General features: G+C 26.5%; 5 protein-coding genes across 5 annotated transcripts; 4 read left to right on the forward strand and 1 right to left on the reverse strand.

The window, feature by feature from the left end:
- Positions 1-1674: 1674 nt before the first annotated feature.
- Positions 1675-3311, forward strand: OCT59_022288 (uncharacterized protein; the record flags this gene model as incomplete). The annotated part of the gene is made up of 3 exons (XM_025311340.2): positions 1675-2274; positions 2361-2438; positions 2523-3311. Exons 1-3 carry the CDS (start codon positions 1729-1731, stop codon positions 3309-3311), a joined length of 1413 nt encoding a protein of 470 aa, XP_025172790.1. The 5' UTR covers positions 1675-1728.
- Positions 3312-12061: 8750 nt separating this feature from the next.
- OCT59_022289 (uncharacterized protein) lies at positions 12062-13082 on the forward strand. Its single transcript, XM_025319859.2, has one exon. The coding sequence runs from the start codon at positions 12238-12240 to the stop codon at positions 12829-12831; it is 594 nt and encodes a 197-aa protein (XP_025172792.1). The 5' UTR covers positions 12062-12237; the 3' UTR covers positions 12832-13082.
- Positions 13083-18048: 4966 nt separating this feature from the next.
- Positions 18049-19318, forward strand: OCT59_022290 (uncharacterized protein). Its single transcript, XM_025319861.2, has 4 exons — positions 18049-18164; positions 18252-18358; positions 18488-18513; positions 18618-19318. Exons 1-4 carry the CDS (start codon positions 18141-18143, stop codon positions 19067-19069), a joined length of 609 nt encoding a protein of 202 aa, XP_025172794.1. The 5' UTR covers positions 18049-18140; the 3' UTR covers positions 19070-19318.
- OCT59_022291 (uncharacterized protein) lies at positions 19199-20936 on the reverse strand (the record flags this gene model as incomplete). Its single annotated transcript, XM_066144719.1, has 5 exons — positions 19199-20090; positions 20162-20257; positions 20353-20389; positions 20476-20519; positions 20877-20936. 5 exons carry the CDS (start codon positions 20934-20936, stop codon positions 19977-19979), a joined length of 351 nt encoding a protein of 116 aa, XP_066006154.1. The 3' UTR covers positions 19199-19976.
- Positions 20937-22979: 2043 nt separating this feature from the next.
- On the forward strand, positions 22980-24436 carry OCT59_022292 (uncharacterized protein; the record flags this gene model as incomplete). Its single annotated transcript, XM_025323585.2, has 3 exons — positions 22980-23461; positions 23558-24297; positions 24370-24436. The coding sequence occupies exons 1-3, from the start codon at positions 23012-23014 to the stop codon at positions 24434-24436; spliced, it is 1257 nt and encodes a 418-aa protein (XP_025172795.1). The 5' UTR covers positions 22980-23011.
- Positions 24437-24552: the final 116 nt, after the last annotated feature.

Here is a 24552-nt window from a genome sequence, read left to right on the forward strand (position 1 = left end):
TTTAATTAAAGCGTTTTACTGTAAAGGATTCTTTTCTGTCCATAAACAAAGGGCACCTTTTTCTTCCATGTTTATACAACTAATATGACATTAGAATAATATAAGCAAAGAATGTAATAAAATTCATAAAGGCTTTCTAATAACAAGAATATGTCCTTCACAAATTATTGCCCGGCTCGTAATCTATAATGGCCACGATGCGCTTCCGGTTCTCTGCCGCTAGTAACAGTATAACTTCAGGTCTATATAGCCAACAATTTACTAAATATAAAACATATCTTACATACAAAAAAATTTGAATATTTAAAGATTCTCTCCGTTGTTGCTATCTTAACAAAGTCTTTTTGAGACTTGTTACCACCTGATCACTATCGTTGAGGTGTAACAACATCGATCAGTGGGAAAAGGAAAGGGCGAGAAAGAGTAAGAGAAGGGAGGTTGAGAGAAAAGAGTGGAAAGAAATGTAAAGAGAAAAGGATGGGAGAAGGAGATGTGAGGAGAAGGTAGGGCGAGAGAGAGGAAAGTGAGAGGAAAGACGAGAAGGAAGGTGAAAGAGGGAAGGGAGGGGAAGGGCAAACGAGGAAGGGAAGAGGATGAGATAGAAAAAGAATAAAAATTTTCTCATCTACTGATATGAAGTCATACAATTCACATCAAACTTTCTATACTAATATACGCGAAAATAATGGTTTTATTATGTAATATGAAATCTTTTGATAAATGATTTACTTTTTAATTGTATTATTAAAGCCTCTGAAATTCCATAAATCTATCATAGATATGAATTTTGAGAAAGATCTAAAATACCCAAGAGTATATACCGAACTTAATTCCGCCTAGAATTATGGTAATTTTAATCCCTAGTTACTTTTTATTAATTATTTAATTATTAACAGTTTAACACGCGTTATTTAGAATATTATCATCATGTAAATTTTATCTGTTCATACTTCAGTTGTAAAAGTCGCACATAAATTGGATATTCTATTAGTACTATTAGTAAGAATGATTTATTATATCAATGTAGCGACGCAGCAGTATTAAATAACCAGATTTATTTAATTTCAGTCATTAAAAATTGTTATACAACAAAAGAAATCACTGGCAGCTTTTGTCATATTCGAATTTTAACATAAATCAATGTAAATAAATTCATTAAAATTCAAAATTGAGTAAAAACCCTAAGTTTACGCTAACTCCAAGCTGACATTTTTTCCTAAACAAATGTCTCTATCCTAACCCTAATTAAATGTACTATAATAATATAGTATCACATAAATACTCGTCGGAATAATTTTTGAATCAGGCGATATATTTTATGCAGGCTAGACGAAAGTAAGTTTAAATCATAATTATCACATTACTGGTTACAGTAGTCATCCTTCATAATATTAATGTAGGACAAATAAGTCTCAGGCGTGAAGGGATGTTACTAATGGTTTATACAATATCCGATAGTCCGAACTCCGAAATCTAAAATTTTTTTTTTCTTTATATATTTTTTTCAATTAAACTTTTCTGCGTATTCTGCTGCGTATAATAATTATAATACTAACGGCAATAAATTAATGGAAAAACTTTTCCGATATTGGGGTTGTACAGTATTACTCAAGGTAACATAAAATTGATCTTCAATACATATATAAGAGATCTTTTTTTCCTGAAATAATAATAATAACAAAAAAATAAATAAATAAAAAACAAAATAATTCTTTCATTCTTTTTGTTATGAGTTTAAAAACTAGTGAAGAATCTATTGATGATATTCAATCATCCGATGATAATTTGAAAAATTTGACGGAAATTTGTGTTAATGAAGAAAAAATATTTAAAAACAATGTAGAAGTAATTAATACATTAAAGGATGTTAACGAAATTGATAAGGATAATTTTTTTGCAAATGATGAAGATACATTAAAGGATGTTAATGAAATTAATAAGGATAATTCATTAGCAAATAATAAAGAAGATACATTAACGGAAAATAAAGAAATTAATAAGGATAATATTTTAACAAATGATGAAGAAGAAGGTACATTAAAGGATGCTAATGAAATTATTGAAGATAATTTATTGTCAAATGATGATAAAAAGGATATATCAAAAGATGCTAATGAAACTGATAAAGGGAATTCATTAGTAAATGTAGATGAAAAAGATACATTAAAGGATACTAACGTGATTGATAAACCGAAGCAAAGAATTTTAGTTTGTGTTGGAGTACCTGGGTCTGGTAAATCAACTTTTTCTAAAAAATTATGTCAAATTGATCATGTAAGTTTCAAATTAGCATATATAATATATATAATTCGACATGAAAAAAAAGTGATATTAAAAAATTATTACCTATAAATTTGTAGATTTGGTTTAGAGTAAATCAAGATGATTTAGGAAGTCGAAAAGCATGTGAAGAGATTTTAAAAGCACAACTTAAAAAGGTGAATTATATAATAATTATAATAATATTATTACACCATATTTACCATATTTCATTTTTCTTACTTATTCTTTTAATATTACAGGGAAAAAATGTAATAGTAGATAGATGTAACTTTGACAAAGATCAACGTAAGACATGGATAAATATAGCGTATCATCATAAATTGTCAATAGATGCGATAATTTTGGATACACCATTTGAAATTTGTGAAAAACGTATATTAAACAGAGAAGAACATCCTACTCAAGTACATGGTAGTAAAGGTTTAAATATTTTAGAAACCTTTAAACAAATGTATAAGTTACCTAACTATAATGAAGGTTTTGAAAGAATTTTAAATGTTAAACCACAAGAAATTAATGATTGTAATGAAGATGATATTAAAAATGTTATGAGAAAACTTGATGAGATTCCTAAAAGTGTTTTTAGGCAAGGTGAAAGAGAAAGAGGAGAACGTGGAAAAAGAAGACCATATAGGGGAAGAGGAGGGGAAAGTTATGGAAGAGCAAGTGGTGAAAACTATCAAGGAAGAAATTTTGGTGGTAGTGGTGATGGTAATAGTGGTAGTGGTTATAGAGGAAATGCTTGGGTAAATAGAGGAAGAGGGGGAAATCGTGGAAGTGGACGTGGCGGAAACTACCAAAGAGGAAATCATGGTGATATCGATGATAGAGGAGATACTTGGGGAAATAGAGGAAGAGGGGGAAATCGTGGAAGTGGACGCGGCGGAAACTATCAAAGAGGAAATCATGGTGATAACGATGATAGAGGAGATACTTGGGGAAATAGAGGAAAAGATAATAATAATAATTCAAAAAATGTTCCAAATCCTCATTATAATTCAAATTTTCCTCCACTTGGCAAAAAATAATACATTAATAACTATATAAAAAAGTAATTTTTTTACAATAGTTTGAATTCTATTTATCTATATTATCATAACTATTTATATATATTTTATTATCACATATTGATATTTGGATATATGCCGGAAACTGTATTAGTTAAAAATAAAACATTTCACGAACAGAATTATACTGTAACAAATCATTGAATTTCTTTGAATAATGATAATAAATTTTAGTTTTATTTTGGCCGGAGCGAAGCGAAGGACAATATTTTTTACGCACCATGAAAAACTGTGGTTTCTCGATCGTTAGCCAATAAAATCGCAAATTTTAGTTTTGTCTTTTTTTTTGCTCCGGATTCACAACGGGTTCCGCTTCCTAGTTTATTACACGCAAAAGAAACTTCAATCGCACCAACATAATCATGAAATATCATGAAATATCATGAAGTATTCATTATTTAATCCCTTACCCTAATTTTCCTTAATCCCTTTCTTTCTTCTCTTCCCTTATTATTGGTTGTAGTACGGCATGGTGCGATGCGTAATTTTATGGGTGACACTTTTTGGGAGGCCTTTTTTGAAAGGATCATAGTATTACATCAACACTTTAGTTTAAACTATAATTACCTTAATATACAGTATATATTATAATAGGCAATTAAGCCCTGTGCGCACTGTAGCATATGTATTATGTTGTAGTAATGACTTATTTATTTGTAGTCATATACTCATTTAATAAATTTTCCCGAATAGTAATTTCATCCATACCTTTTTTTTTAAGAAATAAATAAGTGATCAGGATTTATATTTGCTCAGAAATATTTCCATATTCCCACAACCTCTATTCTAAGAGAGCGGCTTTTTTCAGATACTAGAAATCATACTTCTGTTCATCGAGCAAGTCTTGATCCCAATCTTCTTCGCAGTATTTTTTTTTTTTGAAGAGAAATATGAAAATAATAGATATATTTCCATCTGATAAATAATTCTTTATGATAATTAATAATAACTTTGAAAAAAAAAATTTTCTCTCTTTCTTCCGATATTAATACATTAACATTGAACATTGAAATTTATTATAATATTACATATCTCATATTCAAATAGGATCATGCTTTTTCATCGTGCTGATATTTTTTTATTATGCTATACAATTGCATAATTATTATATAAAATAATCTGTAAATGGTAAAAGGACGCGTCACGTTAAACCGGAAATGGTTTAATCATCATCCGAACTGCTTTGCAGTTCGGTGATATTCCAATTCCAATAATACTTTTTAACATTTTTTTATATTTAGCAAATTAAAAAATTTTTAAATTTAACCGGTTAAGAATTAAGATGTCGGATTATTTATTAATCAGTTCAATCGAGTAATCTAAACCGCGATTGAATATACTACGAAATCCCGCCGACAAACTCGACGCTCTTACAATCCTGACAAATCATAATCCCGAAAAATTCAAAATTCCCAAAAATCACATTATTTCCGACATTTCGACATTTACATTCATTATCCTTTTTAATATTAAGTGCAGATTTTTGAAAATATAATTCTTAACTGTTTAAGTATAATAAAAAACAATATTTGCAAAGGGTTTTTAAAAATCATTACATATTAATAAAAATATTAATTTTTGCAATGTATTATTATATTAATAATAAAAATAATAATTTTTTAAAAGATTTTACACGTTATTTACTTTAATTTTTGCAATGTATTATTTAAAAATTAAGGACTCCCGTAGCAAAAGGGGAATGGGACGATTGGGACGATCATGTAAAAAGTCATGTGATTAACTTTGCAGATCATTACTTATTATAAAAAAACTGAATTGACGTTTTTTTTTTAAAATAAAAAAGGTAAGAAATTCATTAGTAGTAGTTTCTTTCCAACATATTTATATCACTTATTAAATGCTTATTAAATGCTATAAAATAAAAAGACAAATAATAAAAATTGTTAAAAATCTTAATTCAACTATTAATACATTATATACAAAAAAAAATGTATTTTTTTAAAAGATTAGGAGAAGAGAATAGATTTTGTATAATCGCAAAATCACAAAAATCTAATTTTTTGGCCCATCCCCCACTTTTTGCTACTGGTGTCCTCAAATATTAATAAAAAGCATTTAATTTACTTAATTTTTAAAATAGCATTTATTTTACGAAATATTATTAAAATTATTATTAAATAATATCATAACAAATATTAATTTTTTAAAAACCATTACGGTACATATTAACAATTATAACAAAGTATTACAATATTCAGCACTTCGTGCCGAATAATTGTTATAATTTATATTGGATAAATCAAATTGCAAAGGCCGAGATCAAATGATCACAATATAACAAGCTACCTTTAGGTAGCGTTAGTTGCTACCATCGCGATTAATATAATCAAATTAAATAATCGATTTAATTGATTATTTGTCCAATTCAGACTTCTAGAGACGGGCATTCAATTCAGCTATAATATGTTTTTAAAAGTCTGCCTGTTGTTTAAAGTTTACTAACATATTTCTGAACGAAAAATAAATGTTGGTTTGCAAGTTCAAAAGAAAACTTGATTGTAAATGCACCTCAAAGAAAGAATATACTAAAGATAGTAGTATAATACAACGAACGATTTATTTTTACAACTCCCAAAACTTTTAAGAATTTCATAAAAATTGGTTTTGGGAAAGTCTCTTTTATTTTTGTTATAAACTGGAAAATACAAAGGTAATTACAATGGTTCTATGGGAAATTACGAAATTTAAAGGTAAAGTAGTAAAATAAAAAAATATTAAGATATTTGGGATTATTGTTGCTACAAAACTCAATTTTATCTTATTACTTGAAAAAGAATGTTGATTACCACACAAACAAGTACTTATATGTTTAGACAAATAAAATTATTCACTTATTTTCAAATATGTAAATAATTGAACGTTAAAAGAGTATTTAAAGAATAATGCTGCAACGTTTAAATAAAAAAAAAATCAAATAAAATTTAATAATTTTCCTTTATGCTTACTGTACTGCATGAGACTACCACCTACGAGGGCAATCATTCTGCGGCTCGAATTTTTTCTTGTTCCTGTCTTTCACGAGCAACACTTATCTGAAGAAGCTCATTTTTTTTTGAAAAAAAGTCGAAAATTCTTAAGAATTAATAGGAAGTGGATATGAATGAATGCTGAAATTTTTTAAATGTTCCATTTCGTGTGAATCGTTATATTTTTATAAATTTTGTTAATACAAAGTGATATTTTTTTTTTGAAAAAAAAAATAAAATAAAATAAAGAATAGAACAAACTATCTCGGAATTTTATTTTATTCATACGGAATATGATGATTTGTCAAGATTATTACTAAATTTGCATTTTATATAAATATCATATGATCAACTTTTTAATACACACGTTTATATCATTATATTATTTCATATCGATTTTCTTTGAATTTACTTCTTATAATCAAAGGTTGAACTTCAAATTTATTGTTAAATCAACAGTCAAAGAAAATAATATTTTAAATCCTTTATACTGTAATGTATTAAAAATTAAAATACCGTAAATACCGTAAACAAATCACGTGTTTTTAATAAGAATTGGATAAGTTTTTATAAAATTTTATTATAAAAATTTTGTAGCCATAATGAAAAAAAAAAATAAATATGTTGTACCTCAGGTGATAAGATTGATATCAACTGTTTTTTTAAGAAGTATGAATCTTAGATTCTAGGATTTATATATTTATCAAATGTAGTGAATGAATTTATCTAGTCAATAACGCCAACAACACTTTGTTGTATATGTTGTATATTGAAATTTGATTTGTACATATTTTATGATTGTATTATTTATTATTATGGCGAAATTATTTAAAATTAATATCCGAGATATCTGACGCGTTTCAGTTATCATCTTACATCTGAGAGCATCAATCAATGAAAAATTTAATTAGTTCATTTTCTCTAGATTTATTTCCTTCTTTTGGGTGAATAATGATTATGATTATTATGGCAAAATCTGACCGCAGCTTTCCATAATATATTATTTTATTCGTTTCAACACTTTTTCATTCATGTATCGTATCTGTAAATCAGTGAAAAGTGTACAACATTTTTAATTTAATTTTTGATCATGACATATTTCCTTTTTTGGGTGAAAAATGAATATTTAATGCGCTCTGCGACCAGATTTTGCAGCTGATTATAATGCATCAACAATCAGATAATCAGATCGGAAAAATTTTAATTAATTTTGATATAATAAATCCAAATTACTTTTTTTTGTTTTACTGTATCACTTTGTTTTTAATATAAATAAATAAAAAGGATGTTTTAACCGAAAATGTTAATAATTTACTTTTTTCCTTTAAGCATAATATAGAAGAGAAGGATCTGTTTTGTTGTTTTTGTTCTAAAAAAAAAAAAATTAATTAATTTTTTTTATTGAAAATGTTCTTAATATAATATTAATATAAATATTATTATAATATTGTTATAATATTGTTATAATGTTATAATATTGTTACAATATTATTATAATATTGTTATAATGTTATAATATTGTTACAATATTGTTATAATATCGTTATAATATTGTTATAATACTGTTATAATATTATTTATAATATTGTTTAATATTGTTTAATATTGCCCTTTTTTTAAACTCTAATTTTTTTTTTAAATTGATAATCACAATAAATACGTGCTAACGTACATATACTATTTTTTAATTTACTTAAAGGGGATATTCACTTTAATAGCATTTATAGTAAAACATTTTTTTTTTATATTTAGGTTATAAAAACTATTTAAAATAGGTTATAAAAAAAATATATATATTTATTTCTTTAAACTTGATAATCTTATTATATATTCGGCGAAAACATTCCTTGTCAAAAAAAAATGATAGACCGTTCTGTCCTGTAAGATGAATGGCTTCTGCTTCGGAAAAATCTCTTATCGTGACCATATCAATCTCGGAAAAAATACTTGAACAAACATATAAACAAATAAATCATAAATTACTTATTTAGAATAACTTATTTTACGTATGAACGTATGAAATAATTTTACTAATCTTATTCGTTTTCAATATTAACTTATAATAATAAAATGATAATAAAGATTACTTTGTTAATTTACAATAATAATAATAAAAAAAAGATTAGATTGTTAACTTGATATTTATAAAACTTAAAATATGTTATTATTTATAAAACTTAAAATATGTTATTATTTATAAAACTTAAAATATGTTATTATCTATAAAACTTAAAATATGTTATTATCTAAAAATATGTTATTGTCAATAAAACTTAATACTTTAAAACTTAAAATATGTTATATATTTATATTATTTTTTAATAATAACTTGAAATACTTCATAATCATCTACCATAAAAATTGATGGTAAATTAATCTTTGAATAAGAAGAAGAAGCTGATATACTACTTATCCAAGTACCATCAGAATTACAACCTAAATCAATACCAATACCAAAAAATGGACCATAACCTAAACCACAATGTATAGAATATTGATCACCTTTACTATAACCTACTTTTGAAGAATTAAGATTCATTCTATTCTTAAAAGAAAATAAAAAACTATCTCTTGTTGATTTCCATAAACCACTAGTATTCCATTCTAATGGATTATAACCTCCAACTATTTCTTCAGAATGTTTAATCTTTGCAATAACTATAGTAGGACCTTTATTATCACATGCTTCATGAAATGCTGAAATTAATTCACCATTTCTACTAGAACGATAAAGTAATTTAAAATCATAAGGAATATTTGTTAAATTATAATAAAAAGATTCTTTTTTATCAATCCAACTAGAAAAAATAGCAAAATGTTGAGATTTAATTATAGTTGAAGTACATCTAGGAAGTTGTTTAATAAATGGTTTTTTATCTAATTTTTGATAATCAAAAATATTATTAATTAAATCATTTGGTAATAAATCTTTATAAGGATATACTTTTGAACGAAAATCTTCAGGAGATATATAATGAAATCTAATTAAAGGAATAAATCTATATAATCTTCTTTCCATTACAATAAAATCATTTTTTCCCCAAGTTTTAATATCTTGTTGAATAATAGGATTTTGACCACATGCCCATTTTAATAAATTATCCCAAAGAATGATTTCATTACTAACATTAAGATCATCTCGTTTTAGAAATGATTCTAAAATAGTAGGATTAAAGGTAAGAAATTTAGAACTTCCAAATAAATAATCTGGATGATCACAAATATGTCGAAGACATAAATCCCATAATTGATTAAAAGAATTTTTTTGATAAATTGATTCAATAACTTCAATAATATTATTAAGAATAAATTTACGATGTTTTTTAATTAAAATTTCTTGAATGTAATCACTCAAAGGGTTAAGACCAAATTCATCTGATGGTATTAAGAGGGCTAATATTTCATTAGGTTTTAATTTTAATAAATCAACACATCCAAAATACATATATCTAAGAAAAATAAATTAATTAATTAATTTAATTAATTAATTATAAAAAAAATATAAAAGATAATTTCAAAATACTCAAAAATACCTTAAAAGAACTTCAAAAGTTTTTGGAGAATTATTTAATTTTATAATAAAATAACCATCCTTCTTTTGAATGCCTTTTTCAAAAGAAATTTTAAAGAATTCAGACTGAGTTTTTAATATTAAAGAATGAGCATGAAATTCTTTCACATTTGGGTTTTCACCGGTATAAATTTTTACATCATAATCTATTCCAGTTTCATAAAGTTTTTTATAATGAGCAACTATTTCTTCACAAAATTTTTTAACCATAATGAAAAAAAGAAAATTAAAATTCTGTAATGAATTTTTTTTTTTAACGACTTAACAAAAAAAGATGACATTTATAATTTATTATATTAAAGGATTTTCTTATCATGAATTTATATCACATATATTATAATAATAGTTTTCATATGTTAATATGTGGGATATTTAGGTTAGTATCATGCTTATCGGTATTTTATCGTCAAAAATGACCATCAATAAATAGGATGAATTAAAAATTCAATAGATTAAAAGAGTGATTCGACTGAATGGTCGACTTGAATTTTTAATTCAATATGAAAAATTCGGGAGCCAAGTCTATAATATGTCTAAATACAACGTAAAAGTTCTAACTTCTATTTTAGCTGAAAAGAAAGAAAAAAAAATACGTAAAGATCGATTAGATCAAAACAAAATTTATGATTAAAATAAGATAAAATAACCATTTTGAATCTATCACCTAAAGATTTTTTTTTAGTATAACCAAAAAAAAAAATAATAATATAAATATTTTTTTTTTTTTTTTTTTTGTATTCATATTCTATATCTTATATTATTTGACATTTCCTTTTTATGATCTGCATGTTAATTTACTGTTGTTCATTGTTTGATATTTTACATTTGTAACGTGAGGGGTTCGGAGGATTTGATTGGTTGTGCATGTAAATGCATGTAAATTAGTTTTGTGACATGTTTGTATTAAAAATTTATATCTTACTAAATTTAAAATAAAATTTTTTTTTTTTATATAATTAGAAATGTTCATTATAAATTATTAAAATTATTTGTAAATCCGATGAAAAAGATCCAAGTGAATATTAATAATAATCACGTTATCACGTTATTAATCACGATTTTAATTTTTTTTTCGACGAAAAATCATTTAGAAATGATCGTCAACAACTTTTTATCTGCGGTTGATCAGCTAACCTTCGGCAAAACTTTATTATTCTAAAACTTAAGGAACTTAAAGTTTATCCGTAATTTAATACGTAATGGTTAATTTCGGAATTTGTTACTTCCACGATATAAATAAAATAAATATAATCTTCAATATCATTGTTAAAATAAAGTAAATAATATGAAACGTGTCAGAAACCTTTTTAGTGTAACATATATATTTTATATTATATCATCATTTTTTTTTTTTTTATTACGACTTTACTATTTATTTTGATATCTGACAAATGATAAAATAAAAAGTGATACAAACAATTTTAATTGGTTCTTTTTCATTCCCCAATCCAGTATTTTTTTTTTTCTATAAAGCTTTCTAACGCGCCTCTTGATTTACCCGATTTATTACTAGGAAGAAAGAAGGTCAAATGATATCAATGATACTCAAATTCTCTTTAGGTTATATACAATAATATAATTCATACCATTATTATTATATAAAAGATAAATGCAGATTTTATAATTACTAATGAGAGATCGTAAGGTTTAAAATTTTAGTAATAATGATCTTTGATTTACTTTTTCTTTTGATTTACTTAAAAGGAACATTATACTTTTGTTTTCATTATATTAATATTTGTACCAATGATATGAATTAAAAATTACTATATTTAATATTAAAATGTCGCGAATTTTAATTAATTTATATAAATATTTTGTTTCCTATAAATCACATCATATTTTTTTTTTTACGATTTCTTATATAGAAGTTATTTCAACCGAAAAAAAACTTACCCATTTGGGATAATTAAATTCCCTGTGATACTCGATTCTCGGTGTTTTAATTTTCTAAAAACATGGAATTTCTTTAACAGATTGTCCCGTTCGACAACCGATTGGTTAAAATATTTAATTTTTATTGTAATAATAAAAATAAATTTCTTAATATGGAGAAAAAAAAAACTAATTTATAAAAAAAAAAAAACTTTTGAAATCTTTGAAAGATTTAAATGATTTAAATAACCGAAGTGAAATCATTAAAATCAAAAATTATCCACAAATTTTTTATTTGAAAAAAAAAAAATATAAAAATATAAAAAAAAAAATATATATATATATAATACTGTATACATATATATATCACAATATATATATATATATATATACATCACATATATATATATTAAATATATATATATATATTATTTATTTATAAAATTTATTAAAAATGGATCATAACAAACTTTATAATAAGTTCGTTAAGGAAATTGAAAAATTGATTCAATTAAAAAATGTTCATATAACAACAAATAATAACATTTTTTCCGTATCATTAAATATGGAAGACGATGTGGATCGAAAGGCTGTTGTTAATGGGATCGTTCAAGCTATTCAAAGTAAAACTGAAAAAAATTTATACGTTAAATTTGAAAATTTATTCCGTTTTTATAATGTTATGAATCAATATAAAATAAAATTCAATCAAGAAAATGGAAAAAAAGTTAAACAAAAATTAATGAATGATATTAATTTAAAAGGAAATTATAAGGTTATAAGAAAAACCATTAGAATTTATCACTTTTTTAATTGTCAAAAATTATGTGGAATCGATGATGCTTATAAATATTGTCAGATTTCACCTCGTGAATTTGATATATTAAGTGATGAAAAATGGACTACTTTGGCTGCTAAATATGATTTTAAGGAGGATTATGATAAGGATTATTTATATTGGCAAGTAAGAAATAGGAAAAGGAAAGAAAAAGAAGAAAGTGAAGTAAGTGAAGAAAGTGATAAAACTATATCAGATTTAGATGAATAATTAAAGTTATAATATGATATTTAGATTATAATATATGATATATATATACAATAGTATATATGATTGATATACAGAATATACGGATAGTACAGATATAGTACACATTAAGTTTTTTTTAAGTTTGATATGTATTACGGGATTATAATTAGATAAAGATTTTTAAATTACGATTTTTTTTTTATGTAATATTTAAGCTTTGATGTAACTTTTTTTTATGAAATCAATAAAAAAAAAAACGCAATTGACGCGATCATTATTATATTTTCCGTGATTCCGACTTTTCCGACTTCATATAAATTAATGCATTTGTAATAAAATTAATAAAACTGCATTTACATAATATGACGTAATATAAAAATTAAAAGATGAAACTAATAATAAATTGATATACCCGTATATATAAATAAATACATTGATTCAAGTTAGTATAACTTTTTTGAATTTCTTTTTTTTTGGGGGGCTTGGGTTCTTGCATTTTTTTTCGCGTTGAAAATATTGTTTTGAAATATTTATTATATATTCGCTCTCTACACTTGCATTTTTTTCGCGTTGAAAATATATTTTATTTTAAAGTATACGGATCTTCAAAACTTTACTTTCTCAACTTTCCCTTATAGGGAGAAATTCCGTGAGTGCCACGTTGCAACGTTGATCAATCATGATCGATCAACCAACCGGTCACAAACTAGCATCTTTTTTTAATAACTTTATACAATTAACAGTTAATACAATTACTAATTTACTATACTTCATATGCACGTGATTTATTTAATAACCGATATACTTGATATACTTGTAATGTAATATTAATTATCGTTAGTAAAAAATCTTTATTTAATATAATTGTTATTAAGATTATCTATTAATATTATGAATATCAAATATAAATTGTATGCCGGTCTATATAATTCTTTATTACATAATGCAATATCCTATGTATACTTATTTTTAACTTCCAATAATAGCAATTAGTGTTGCAGGTAATTTCTTTTTTTATTCTAAACTTCATAAAAACCCTTAAACACCTTAAACACCTTAAACACCTTAATAACCTTAGACCCCGCACCGCGCCTTTAATTTTTTTTATTCACTTTTTTTTTTTTATCATCATTTCTTCACAAATTATTTTTCCAAATTTTTTTTTGTTTCACATAAAATACATTGGATAATTTTTGAGATTTCTGTGCACGTTTGGTAAATATATATTCCCCCTATGTGTTGTCAAATACATTTTCGCCCGGGCACAAGTTAAATGAGCGTAATATGTAGGTGCTGGAATACTGACACTGGATGTGGACCGTTGAAAGTTATAACATAATGTATTACTTAGACCTTGAAATTCATCTATTGTTAATTTTATATCATCATGAAGAATAGTATAATGAGATGGTCGCGCTGTTCCTTGATTTGCAAAGTGTGATTGGAGGTAAAAATCATTAAGTGTAGGATGTGTGATTTTTTTGTCAACAATTGTTCCAACAAGACAATTTCCATTCTTATCTGCTTCCATCCTATTTTTGGGATCTACTGGGAAAATTCTCGTATGATGCCGTTTACCGACGACTGAAAAAATGATCTTTGGTTCATAACCTTGCCGGAACAATCTACATGCTTCTCTAATCTTTGGAAGTTCCCACCTGAGAACTCGTTCAAATTGGGATTCGCTAACACCATCACGATACATAATAATGCATGGTGGGAGTGTTATTACTTCGTTATTCTTGACTCTACTTCTTCTCTTCTGATAATCGCAATATTCCCTCAAGATTTCTTTAATCAATTTATCAATTTCAAGAATTTCTTCCTTTCCGGAACGCTCTTGATCCTGATATTTTGTAATGAACCGACCGGCTTGATTATCAAGTGATCCAACAACTGCACAGATGGATTTACCATTCTTATCTTTTGGATGAGTTACATCAGCACCAAGAAAGAGTACTTCTTCTCCACTAGGAAGTCGTAATTTATCTTCTGGTAAAATAGAGTTTACTCCTCCAAGTTTAAGATTGATTTTCATAGCAAGGTTGGCACAATATTGAGGACTGCGAAAATTTTTCCTAGAATCTACGCTTACACATTGAGAAAGACAACCTATTTCAGTATCCATAACTCGTTTGATGGTTTCGTAAAGTTCGGTATTGATTGGTGACTTTTCACCGGGAATAATGAAGATTATCAATTGAGGTGGCCTTCTAAGTATATCTCTTGCATCTTCATAAGCTTGTTTCACGACATTAGGTCCCTTATTATAGTATTGGAGATATTGAATTTCCGGCCTATTTCTTGCTATACTCATCCCTTGTGATTCACATTGTCTTGCGAGATTTTCGATAAAATTAATAACTTCTCCTTTGGGCATCCATTTACTTTGTTCAAAAATCACTACATGCCAAAATTCGAGGCGTTCCCCACTTTCGACAAACTTGACATCTTTGAGATTCCATTGTCCATTGTTAGGTTTCATGATTTTTCCTGCATATTTAACATCCGTAGATTTAATTACACGTGCATCCACTTTGGCCAAATTTGGATCAACTTTCATTCCAACGCCAGTAGGATCATTCTGTAATTGTAATATTTCTTTAGCTCCTCTGATCGTTTCTTGTTCATTTATGGAAGGTTTAAACTTTGCAAGCAAAATTATTTCTCCTCTTTGTTTTCCAGACAACTTCTTATTGCTATAACGTTGTCCTTCAATAATTTTACAGAATTCGACTGGCCATGCAATACTTGTGTCATCGTCAGTCATTAATTCAACAAAAAGTCTTGATGAAGCCTTAAGTTTATATCTTTCCCTAAAATATCTTTCAAGTGGAAATGTTTCTTCCGAATCTGCTCTTGGCTTATATCTAAAACGATTTACTTTGGTAGCAGCTAGAAGCCTTCTAATACGTCTCCCAGTTTGGATAGGTTCCAGGTGTAGAGGTTTAACAAGTAGTCCTTTGAGTATTTCGTTAATTTTCTTCAGTTGAAAAGCATTAATTTCATTAGGAATGTTTTGATACTTTGGAAAAAAACATTGGAAAAGAAATTCTTCCAAATTTAATGGTTGATAGAAAGTGGTGTATGTTGGATTCACATTTATGAACAAGCTTCCCTGGCCTGGCCTTACGGTTGAGAACCATCCGAGACACAATTCAACACCACCATTAATATTTTTCTTATTTTCTTTGTTATAGATTGAACTATTGCCGGATTGAATATATTTTTCATTTTCCATCCCCACTTTATGGATCAGAGAGTTGAGAACGTTAAAAGCTTCGTCGCTAAAAAATTCCCACTCAAATTCTTCTCCATTAATGTACTTATTTATTTGAGTTAGCTCGATGATAGTGTCTAAACGGTTAATGATTACTTTATATCGAGTGGGTTCTCCATCAAGATTTTGTAAATTTGCAATACTAATTTCTTCCTTTACGACTGCCTTTACATCTTTCACTTTATCAAATCCCAGATAACTCGTTGTGTAGAGGGTAGAGCCACCATCATATGCGTAAACTACTTTATGAAACCAATCCTCCATTTCTAAACTAAGTTCTTTAAGAACTCTGCGTCGAATACTTTTGCCATAGTCTGACCTTTCCCTCTTGACGTCAACTTCAATGTCCTTATCAATAGGGTTGATCTCAATATTATACTTGAAAAATTTGTTGTATTTGGAGATATTTGTCACCTCAAAGCTATTGACTTTCACTTCAACATGTCTTCCCACTTTTCCGTATCCATCACCATATTCTTTTCGTGTAAGAATAGGAACAGGAGGCTCGTTTGGGTCCCTAATTTCGGGTTGAGTCTCTATTTCTTTCAATTTTTCTTTCACCTTTTCGTTTACCCTTCTTCTTACTCTTTCATTTGACATGGTTTTTTTTTTCAAATTATGTAACAAAATTTTTGGGAATTTTTAAGGTGGGGAGGTAGGTACTTTTATATAAGCAGTATGAGCAGTGTGTTACGCTTTGGGCTGAACAATAGGACCAAAATTAGCATTGTCCGGAGATTTTGCCCCATTATGATGACGGCATATACTGCTTAAAATTGTGTCCAAAAAAGTGAAAACAATTGAACAATTATAATTTAGAGTAATTGAAAAATCATCAATTAAAGCCATGTCTCAAAATAATAAAAGGAAATATTAGATACATAGAAGTTGGATAAATCATTTATCGATTTTTATTTTTTTCTCATTTTTATTTTTTTCTTTTTTTTCTCTTTTCCTTTTCATTTGAATGATTAATAATAAATGAGTTTTTCCATTGGGAACACAAATTCGTGTTGATCGACAAAATAAACTACCCCTGAATAAATAATAATAAAAGGCCAGCAAATTAAAAAAAGATTTCAATATTAATCGTACTGCAATTTCCAAATTATAATTTTACCAAAGAAACGAACAAACGAACAAAAAAATAAATGAACAAAGAAATAAATGAACAATATATCTTAAAATATCTTGAAAAGCATTTCTAGATTTCTAAAATGGAATTTGCCGGATATAAACGACAAAAGGTTGTTGGCTTAGTAACGTGTTATGATGATAGTCAGCAGAAAAATCTCATGATAATAATGATATGGCGCAGGTCGTACAAGATCATCGTTTTTTTGGCTAAATACAAAATTGCGTCATTAGTATATACTTCTTAATTCTCAAATAGGTGATGTAATTTTTCTGGTTTTTTTTTCTTAAAAAAAAAAAATTAAAAAAGCCAAAATAAAAATATTATACTTGATATGAACAATTATGTTATTTGTTAGTTACATGTGGATTAGATCACAAGGCATAAATCTTTCATTCAAAAGACTAAATATGATATATTCTTTCCATATATAGAATTTAATTTATCTAAATATGAAGAACGATAGCAAAACTTCGTTATTCTCATTAATCCTCTAAAATGGAAATGAATCAAAGAGAATTAGGGGGCATCGTGCATTGAATGATTTAAATCTAATCAATCATCTCAAAAATACTTTTTTTAAAAAAAGTTCTAATCCATATTAATCGAATTATTGATGTACCATCGGTTCTTTTTCTAGAAATCATCCATATTAAGGCAATTTTTTCGGTTTGTATAAAATTTATGTGGGTAACTTGGGTAACATAATTGGAAATTTAACTGGTTTTAACTTGTTCTCTTTCGCTTATTTGTTTTGCCAAAGTCAAAAACCCATAATCCAACTTTTCAATATAAATAACTGGACTCCAATTTTTCTTTTTTTGCTTTTCCTTTTTGCTTTTCTTTTATCGCTTTTCTTTTATCGCTTTTCTTTTTTCGCTTTTCTTTTATCGCTTTTCTTTAAAAAAAAAAAAGATGCCCCGATTATTTGATCCATATGTAAGTAATTAAGTAATTGGAACGGACAATTTTCGTATTAATCTTTTTTCCTAACTTTTTTTTTCTTTTTTCCTTTTTTTTTTTTAGAATGAAAAAATTATTAGAGAATTTATGTTAGAAAATCCTAACCATCCAAGTCCATTCGCAGAATTAAGTAGAAAGATACCATTTAATAACAAACAAATTAGTCATCAGTAATTATTATTTTTTTTTTTTAATATATAAATAAATTTTTTTTTCTAATCTCTATATTACTATACATATTTATATAAAGTCTTTTTTTTTTTTTTTTTTTTGTAAAATTTGTAAATTTTTTTTTTTAGTTGGAATGATAAACTTAATCCTCTACGTATGTATAAAAATATAATATACTGTATATCTGATATATAAAATTATGATTTTTTAAAATTGTTAAAATAAATTATATATTTTTTTTTTTATTTCTTTGATTAGTTTGTCCTGATCCTCTTTCTGATATCGAAAGAATTTTTATTCATAATTGGGCTAGAAACAATCAACAAAATGGTACTTATAATTGGAAACATTGTCAAAGTGAAATGAGGATAACTTTTAATAAGTTACATTCTACAAATAAAATAAAAAATGCTTGGAATTCCGAACAAAAACGACTTGCACGTGAAGTTGGAAATGAAATTGGAATTTCTGTTCAAACTACAACTACATTCATATCATCATCATCTTTATCAATTAATTTGATGAATAATAATAATAATGAAGTCGAATATTTTACTAGAACATCTATTTCATCACTTTTGACTGTTAATGATGATATCATACTTTCATCTCCTCCATCTCCTATTGAACCTTATTTTAGACCTGATCTAACAAAAAATGACAGAAATTATCTTTTAAATATAACTTTTGGATATTGGAAATATCATTAAATTATTAAATTAGAATTTTAGTATTTATGAAACGTGAATTTTCTTTTTTTTTTATTCGCTTACGAAGAAATCATTCATTTCACATTTTTACACGGATAAAATCATCATTTGTATATGTATTTTTATTTTGTCATATTTGTAGATACTTAAAAAATATTTTTTTGTATCATCTTGTAAAATATTGACAATTCATCATGTCAGTCTATTTTATTAAATAAATCATTACTTTCAAAAAGTGTACTTTAGTAAAAATTCAACTTTCTTAATACTAATAAAGATGTAATGATATTCAATTATCAACTATAAATTAACTAATACTTTCAAATTAACATCCTCTTTTTCTCCATAGTCTCTTTGTTACAATTCCTTATTTAAATTTCCAATCAGATCATATTCAATAAATTGTCTTTTCTCCCTTTGATTTATAAGGTAAACAAAAGTCCTTCCAGCATAATCTATATTGCGTATCAACTGCTGGTTGCTCACCTTATTAACGTATCCTTCCAGCATAATCTTTATTGCGTATCAACTGCTGGTTGCTCACCTTATTAACGTATCCTTCCAGCATAATCTTTATTGCGTACCACCTGTTGGTTGTTCGCCTTATGATATGTACTGTACGTGACGATCAAGAAAAATTTTCACCAAATTTATACCATCATCACTTAAAGAGCAAGAAGAAAGAGAAGAGTGAATTATGACTACGAATTTAGTTAAAATTTTTTGAGTGAGAAGATTTTAAATTCATCTCCTCTTAATATTAATTTCCTTATTCATCATTTTCTCTACCCTCTACTCTATTCAAATAATTCCTAACATATCAACATATCTCATCAATTGACTACAATTTTGTGTAATGTATTCTCTCGCATCGTTGATCAGAGCTTTGTTCTTCATATAAATTGGTTTAATTGATAATCATCCAGAATGCAATCTTATCGTCCGTTTCTAGATTTAAAATAAAAATATCATCTACGGTACGCATGCGAGTTTCTCCCCTCCCTACGATCGTGATGCGTCTCTAAAAAATTTAGATTTAGAATGTGAATATAAATATTTAATCATAGAAATTCTTATTGTAATTATAATTACTTGGTCTTTCCCAGAACCTCGTTCTAAATATGACCAAATCCTTTTCCTATAATGTGCATCATCCTCAATAATAATCTCTGTGTTGTTTTTGCGTGTCTTTGATGATAATGAATTCAAATTCCTACTATTCTTGTATTTTCATGCTTGGTGTTTGTTTATTTGTTGATACTGTGTCGATGAAGAGAGGATACTGTGACAAAGATGGAGGAGGATATTTGTGACGAGAATCTTTAAAATTTAGTTAGTATGAATTAATTTTCTTGAAATGATCATTTGACGCCTGCATAAGTTTAACAAATATTGTAAAATCTTACCGGAACGTTTTATAGCCAAGTATTTCTTTCAACAATATTCTTTGCTATGGTATGAAATTATCTCAAGTTCATCAAGAATGGAATGAGTCAAAATGGAGGAATATGGCTAAGTGAAATATCTTATCTTAAAAGTAAAAAATATGAATCGTTATATACCTTTTTATTTTCTATATCTAGGAAGAACACAATTCAGTACTATCTATATGCAACTATATAACTTTAATTACTGATAGTAGACTAAATAAGTCGATATATAATTTAGTGACGGGAATATTATATACAGTATATTCAATCTACTGATTGATAATCTACTTTATACGTGAAATTCACGTGATAATAACTCTAAAATAGGATAAAAAGTTGGTATTTTATTTTTCTGTAAATGTCTTTACTCAGTTTACTGTGATAACGTTAACTCCTCTTCTTGAAATAAAATAAAATTTCTGTAAATGTATAGACATTTCATTCTTTAACAGTAGAGGAAAGCGTCCGCGACTCCACGGTAGCAAGGTTCGGTTGAGAGTCGGTCATGGCAAATTACTGACAACAAATAGTCTCGCTTAATTAGTTTTTGATTCAACAAATTATTTTGAATTATTGATGTTTCAAGTATCTCCCTTTGCTTTCAAAAAAGGTATACATATACATACATATATATATATATCAATAAATTTAATGTATAAATTTCTAATTCTATGTAATGAATTTATAATCTTATTTTTTTCTTTCTTTGAATTAGTCCTGCTTCAATAATATTCACATGCGATGAGACTTACATATATTGTAAGACTGTAAGTGCCATATTCAGTTACCTTTTTTTAAAAAAATTAAGGAATAATCAATCTCAATAATATAATATTTAATTTTATAGGAATAATTCATGGAACAATCGGTGTTTGAATCAGAATTGTGACGTGATGATAGCGTCAGCAATTTGGGAATAACTTTGTCCACGTTCATTTATGTTATATCGTGGGGCGGGAAATAGTAATATTTTAGTGTTTGCTTAATATAATCTTAGTTTAATCCAAAATGTCAGTGAATCATCAATGCAAATAAGAAAAAAAATAATCAAGGTCAGCCCAACATCATGTTTGCATCACAAAAGAAGAGAATTTACACTAAACCTTTTTTAAAGAAGGTTAAGGAGAAAATAATAATAAATGAATAAACAAGGAATCCATCAAATTATTTTTAACGAACATGGAAATCATGACTGTTACAACAAATATCGCATCAAAAAATCTTGTGATATTCAGTAACTAAATCCGAGATATAGATTGTCTGGACTGAAACGAAAAGACAATGATTCATACAAGATGGCTTTGGGGCTCTAACAACAATTAGTTATTCAACCTATTCGATATTATTCACCGATAAATATACAACCATTGGATAAAAAACTGACAAGACCAATTTCTCCCATGATCGATGTAAATACATGATAATAATCACGAATACTTTTTTAGAGATCCACCATTAATAAAGAAGGCTTATATTAGTTATATATCATTTTTAAATCTGTAAAGAATCTATTGATAAATAAAATTTATTAGAATTACATTATTATAATTTATCATCAATCGCGTTAGTATATTCATAATCTTGTGATCACATTATTTATTGATGATCTTTGACTGTAATTTATTTAGAAGCGATTTAGTAAGAAAATATCAAGTTTTCCGCAACAAATTAACTCTCGATAATCCTATAAAATTAAAAAAAAAATATTTTATTAAATAACTTGCCATTTAGTAATTAGAAGGATATAACACAGCTAGCTCATTAGGTTTATTTTAATAAAATAAGTCAATTGGTTGATAACCTTAATACTCTATCACTTTACATGTTCGCATTTCGCTCTGCGCGTGATCATACTAAAAATACTTGACACACTTCTTCACCCCTTCTGCTTCCGTTTCTGCATTTATATGGGGGACTATTTTTTGAGCAGCGAAATCGTGAAATACTATTAGTCTAATTTATCGCCTAGAGTTATTAGGTTAAGTGGAAGTGTATAAATTCCGTAAAACCGGTACGATTTTCGGATTTTCAATCCATTTGGATTGGATCAGATCCTCATAAATTTCAATGCTTATTCACAAATAAGAGGATTAGATTTTTGAGAAAATTTATTTGACAAAAAAAAAATTATGTCGATTGTATCGACAACCCAATCCAAATCAATTTTGTAATTTGTGAATATCGAATCAAGGCGTCAAATCTATCCAATCCAATTAAAATTTATGAATGCACCCTATGTGTCATAAAGCTGGAGGAGTTGTGCATTGGTCCTAATTAATATTACCGAAAAATACTTGTGTGCATTCTAAAGAAATATTTATTTCCTAAAAAAATGATCATTGTAAATCACTTCATATTATCTAATAAAAAATATATTAATATAGTTAACACGAATAATCAGCTGATCGGGAAATAATCCCGACATTTATCACCTGATTGTACACAATTTATATCAATCATTTCCTAAGTATGAAATACTTGAATTCTTTAAATTGAAACAAATTTTAAAAAAATGTTATCAGAATATAAATTTGATATATTAGACAGTTTAGATTTTGATAGTGATGAGGAACTTCCACATTTTGGTAATTGCCCAAAATGCGATAATGAATACAATGCTCCTGCTTGGTGTGATGCATGTGACCAAAAAGAACTTGTTGATAAATTTGATAAATGGTCGACAGGAAATGATAATATTAACTTATTAATTCAGGAATCCCAAAGATTGGCTCCAGATTATTACAATTATTTGGAATTTATCCCTTACAATCATTTTGTAGATATTGAACGTATAGCAGAAGGTGGTTTCGGAGTAGTTTATAAGGCGACTTGGCTTGATGGTATTAGAAAAGCAAAAAAAGAAGATAATGGGATTTGGATCAAAACTCGTAGTGAACCATGTACTGTTGCATTAAAAGAGATTGAGGAATCAAAAAATATTGATCAAGACTATATTAATGAGGTAATTTTTAATATTTATTTATTTAATTTTTGAGTAATATCAGTTATATTCTTATATATTATTATTATTATTATCATTATTATTTATATTTGTAAGTTAAAGGCCAATATTGAGTTTCATAGGTCAGATATTTGGATGGTTTGCAGATATTATGGAATCTCACAAAACCCAAAATCAATGAATTTCATATTAGTAATGGAGTATTTACCAAAAGGCGATATTAAAAATGTGTTATTTAATAAAGGAAAAGACCGATTGAAGTGGCATAAAAAAATTCAGTATCTATACTTTATTTGTAATGGCTTACGCGGTATTCATATGCTTGACTATGTGCATGGCGATATTCATGGTGGGAATATACTAATAAAATATACAAGTGATATTTGCATTACCGATCTTGGCCTGTCTCGACCTGCAAATTCTAAAGAAACTACATTATTAGGTTATGATTCCAAATCCAAAACATCTGGGTTAAATGTTCCACACGCTGCACCGGAATTATTGTTAGATGATCCCAAATCCAAAGAATCTGATATTTATGCAATTGGTATTTTGATGACTGAATTTGCCTCGCACAATCGTGCTTTTGAAAATTACAATACCAATGATCTTAGGATTGAAATTTTCAAGGGCATACGTCCTAAATTTCCTCTTGAAACGCCAAAGTGCTATGTCGAATTAATGGAAAAATGTCTAGATGAAGATCCAAAAAAGCGCCCAACTGCTGAAGAATTAGTGAAGACCATATCTGGATGGCTCAAACTTGATTGGAAATCAAAATCAAACCCATTTAATATTGCTGATAAACAATGGAATAAAAGTAAAAAAAATCATAGGTAAGCTATTATCGGTAATGATATTTAATAGTAGTGTTAATATATTTATTAATTTTAAACCTTCTATATCAGATATAGTTTATTTTGCATGCTTCATAAAAATATTTTTTCTATCAATAATAAGAAGAAAAATCTTTGATCCAAATTTTTTTAATTAGTTTTATTTTTTATATAATATTTTATGTTATATTTAATATTGAATATATTTAATAAAAACTTTAAATTAAGATTTGTCATCTTGACTAACCTCCGATT

The sequence above is a fragment of the Rhizophagus irregularis genome, chromosome 31, assembly GCF_026210795.1.
Source record: "Rhizophagus irregularis chromosome 31, complete sequence".
In the NCBI taxonomy this organism is placed as follows: Eukaryota; Fungi; Glomeromycota; class Glomeromycetes; order Glomerales; family Glomeraceae; genus Rhizophagus; species Rhizophagus irregularis.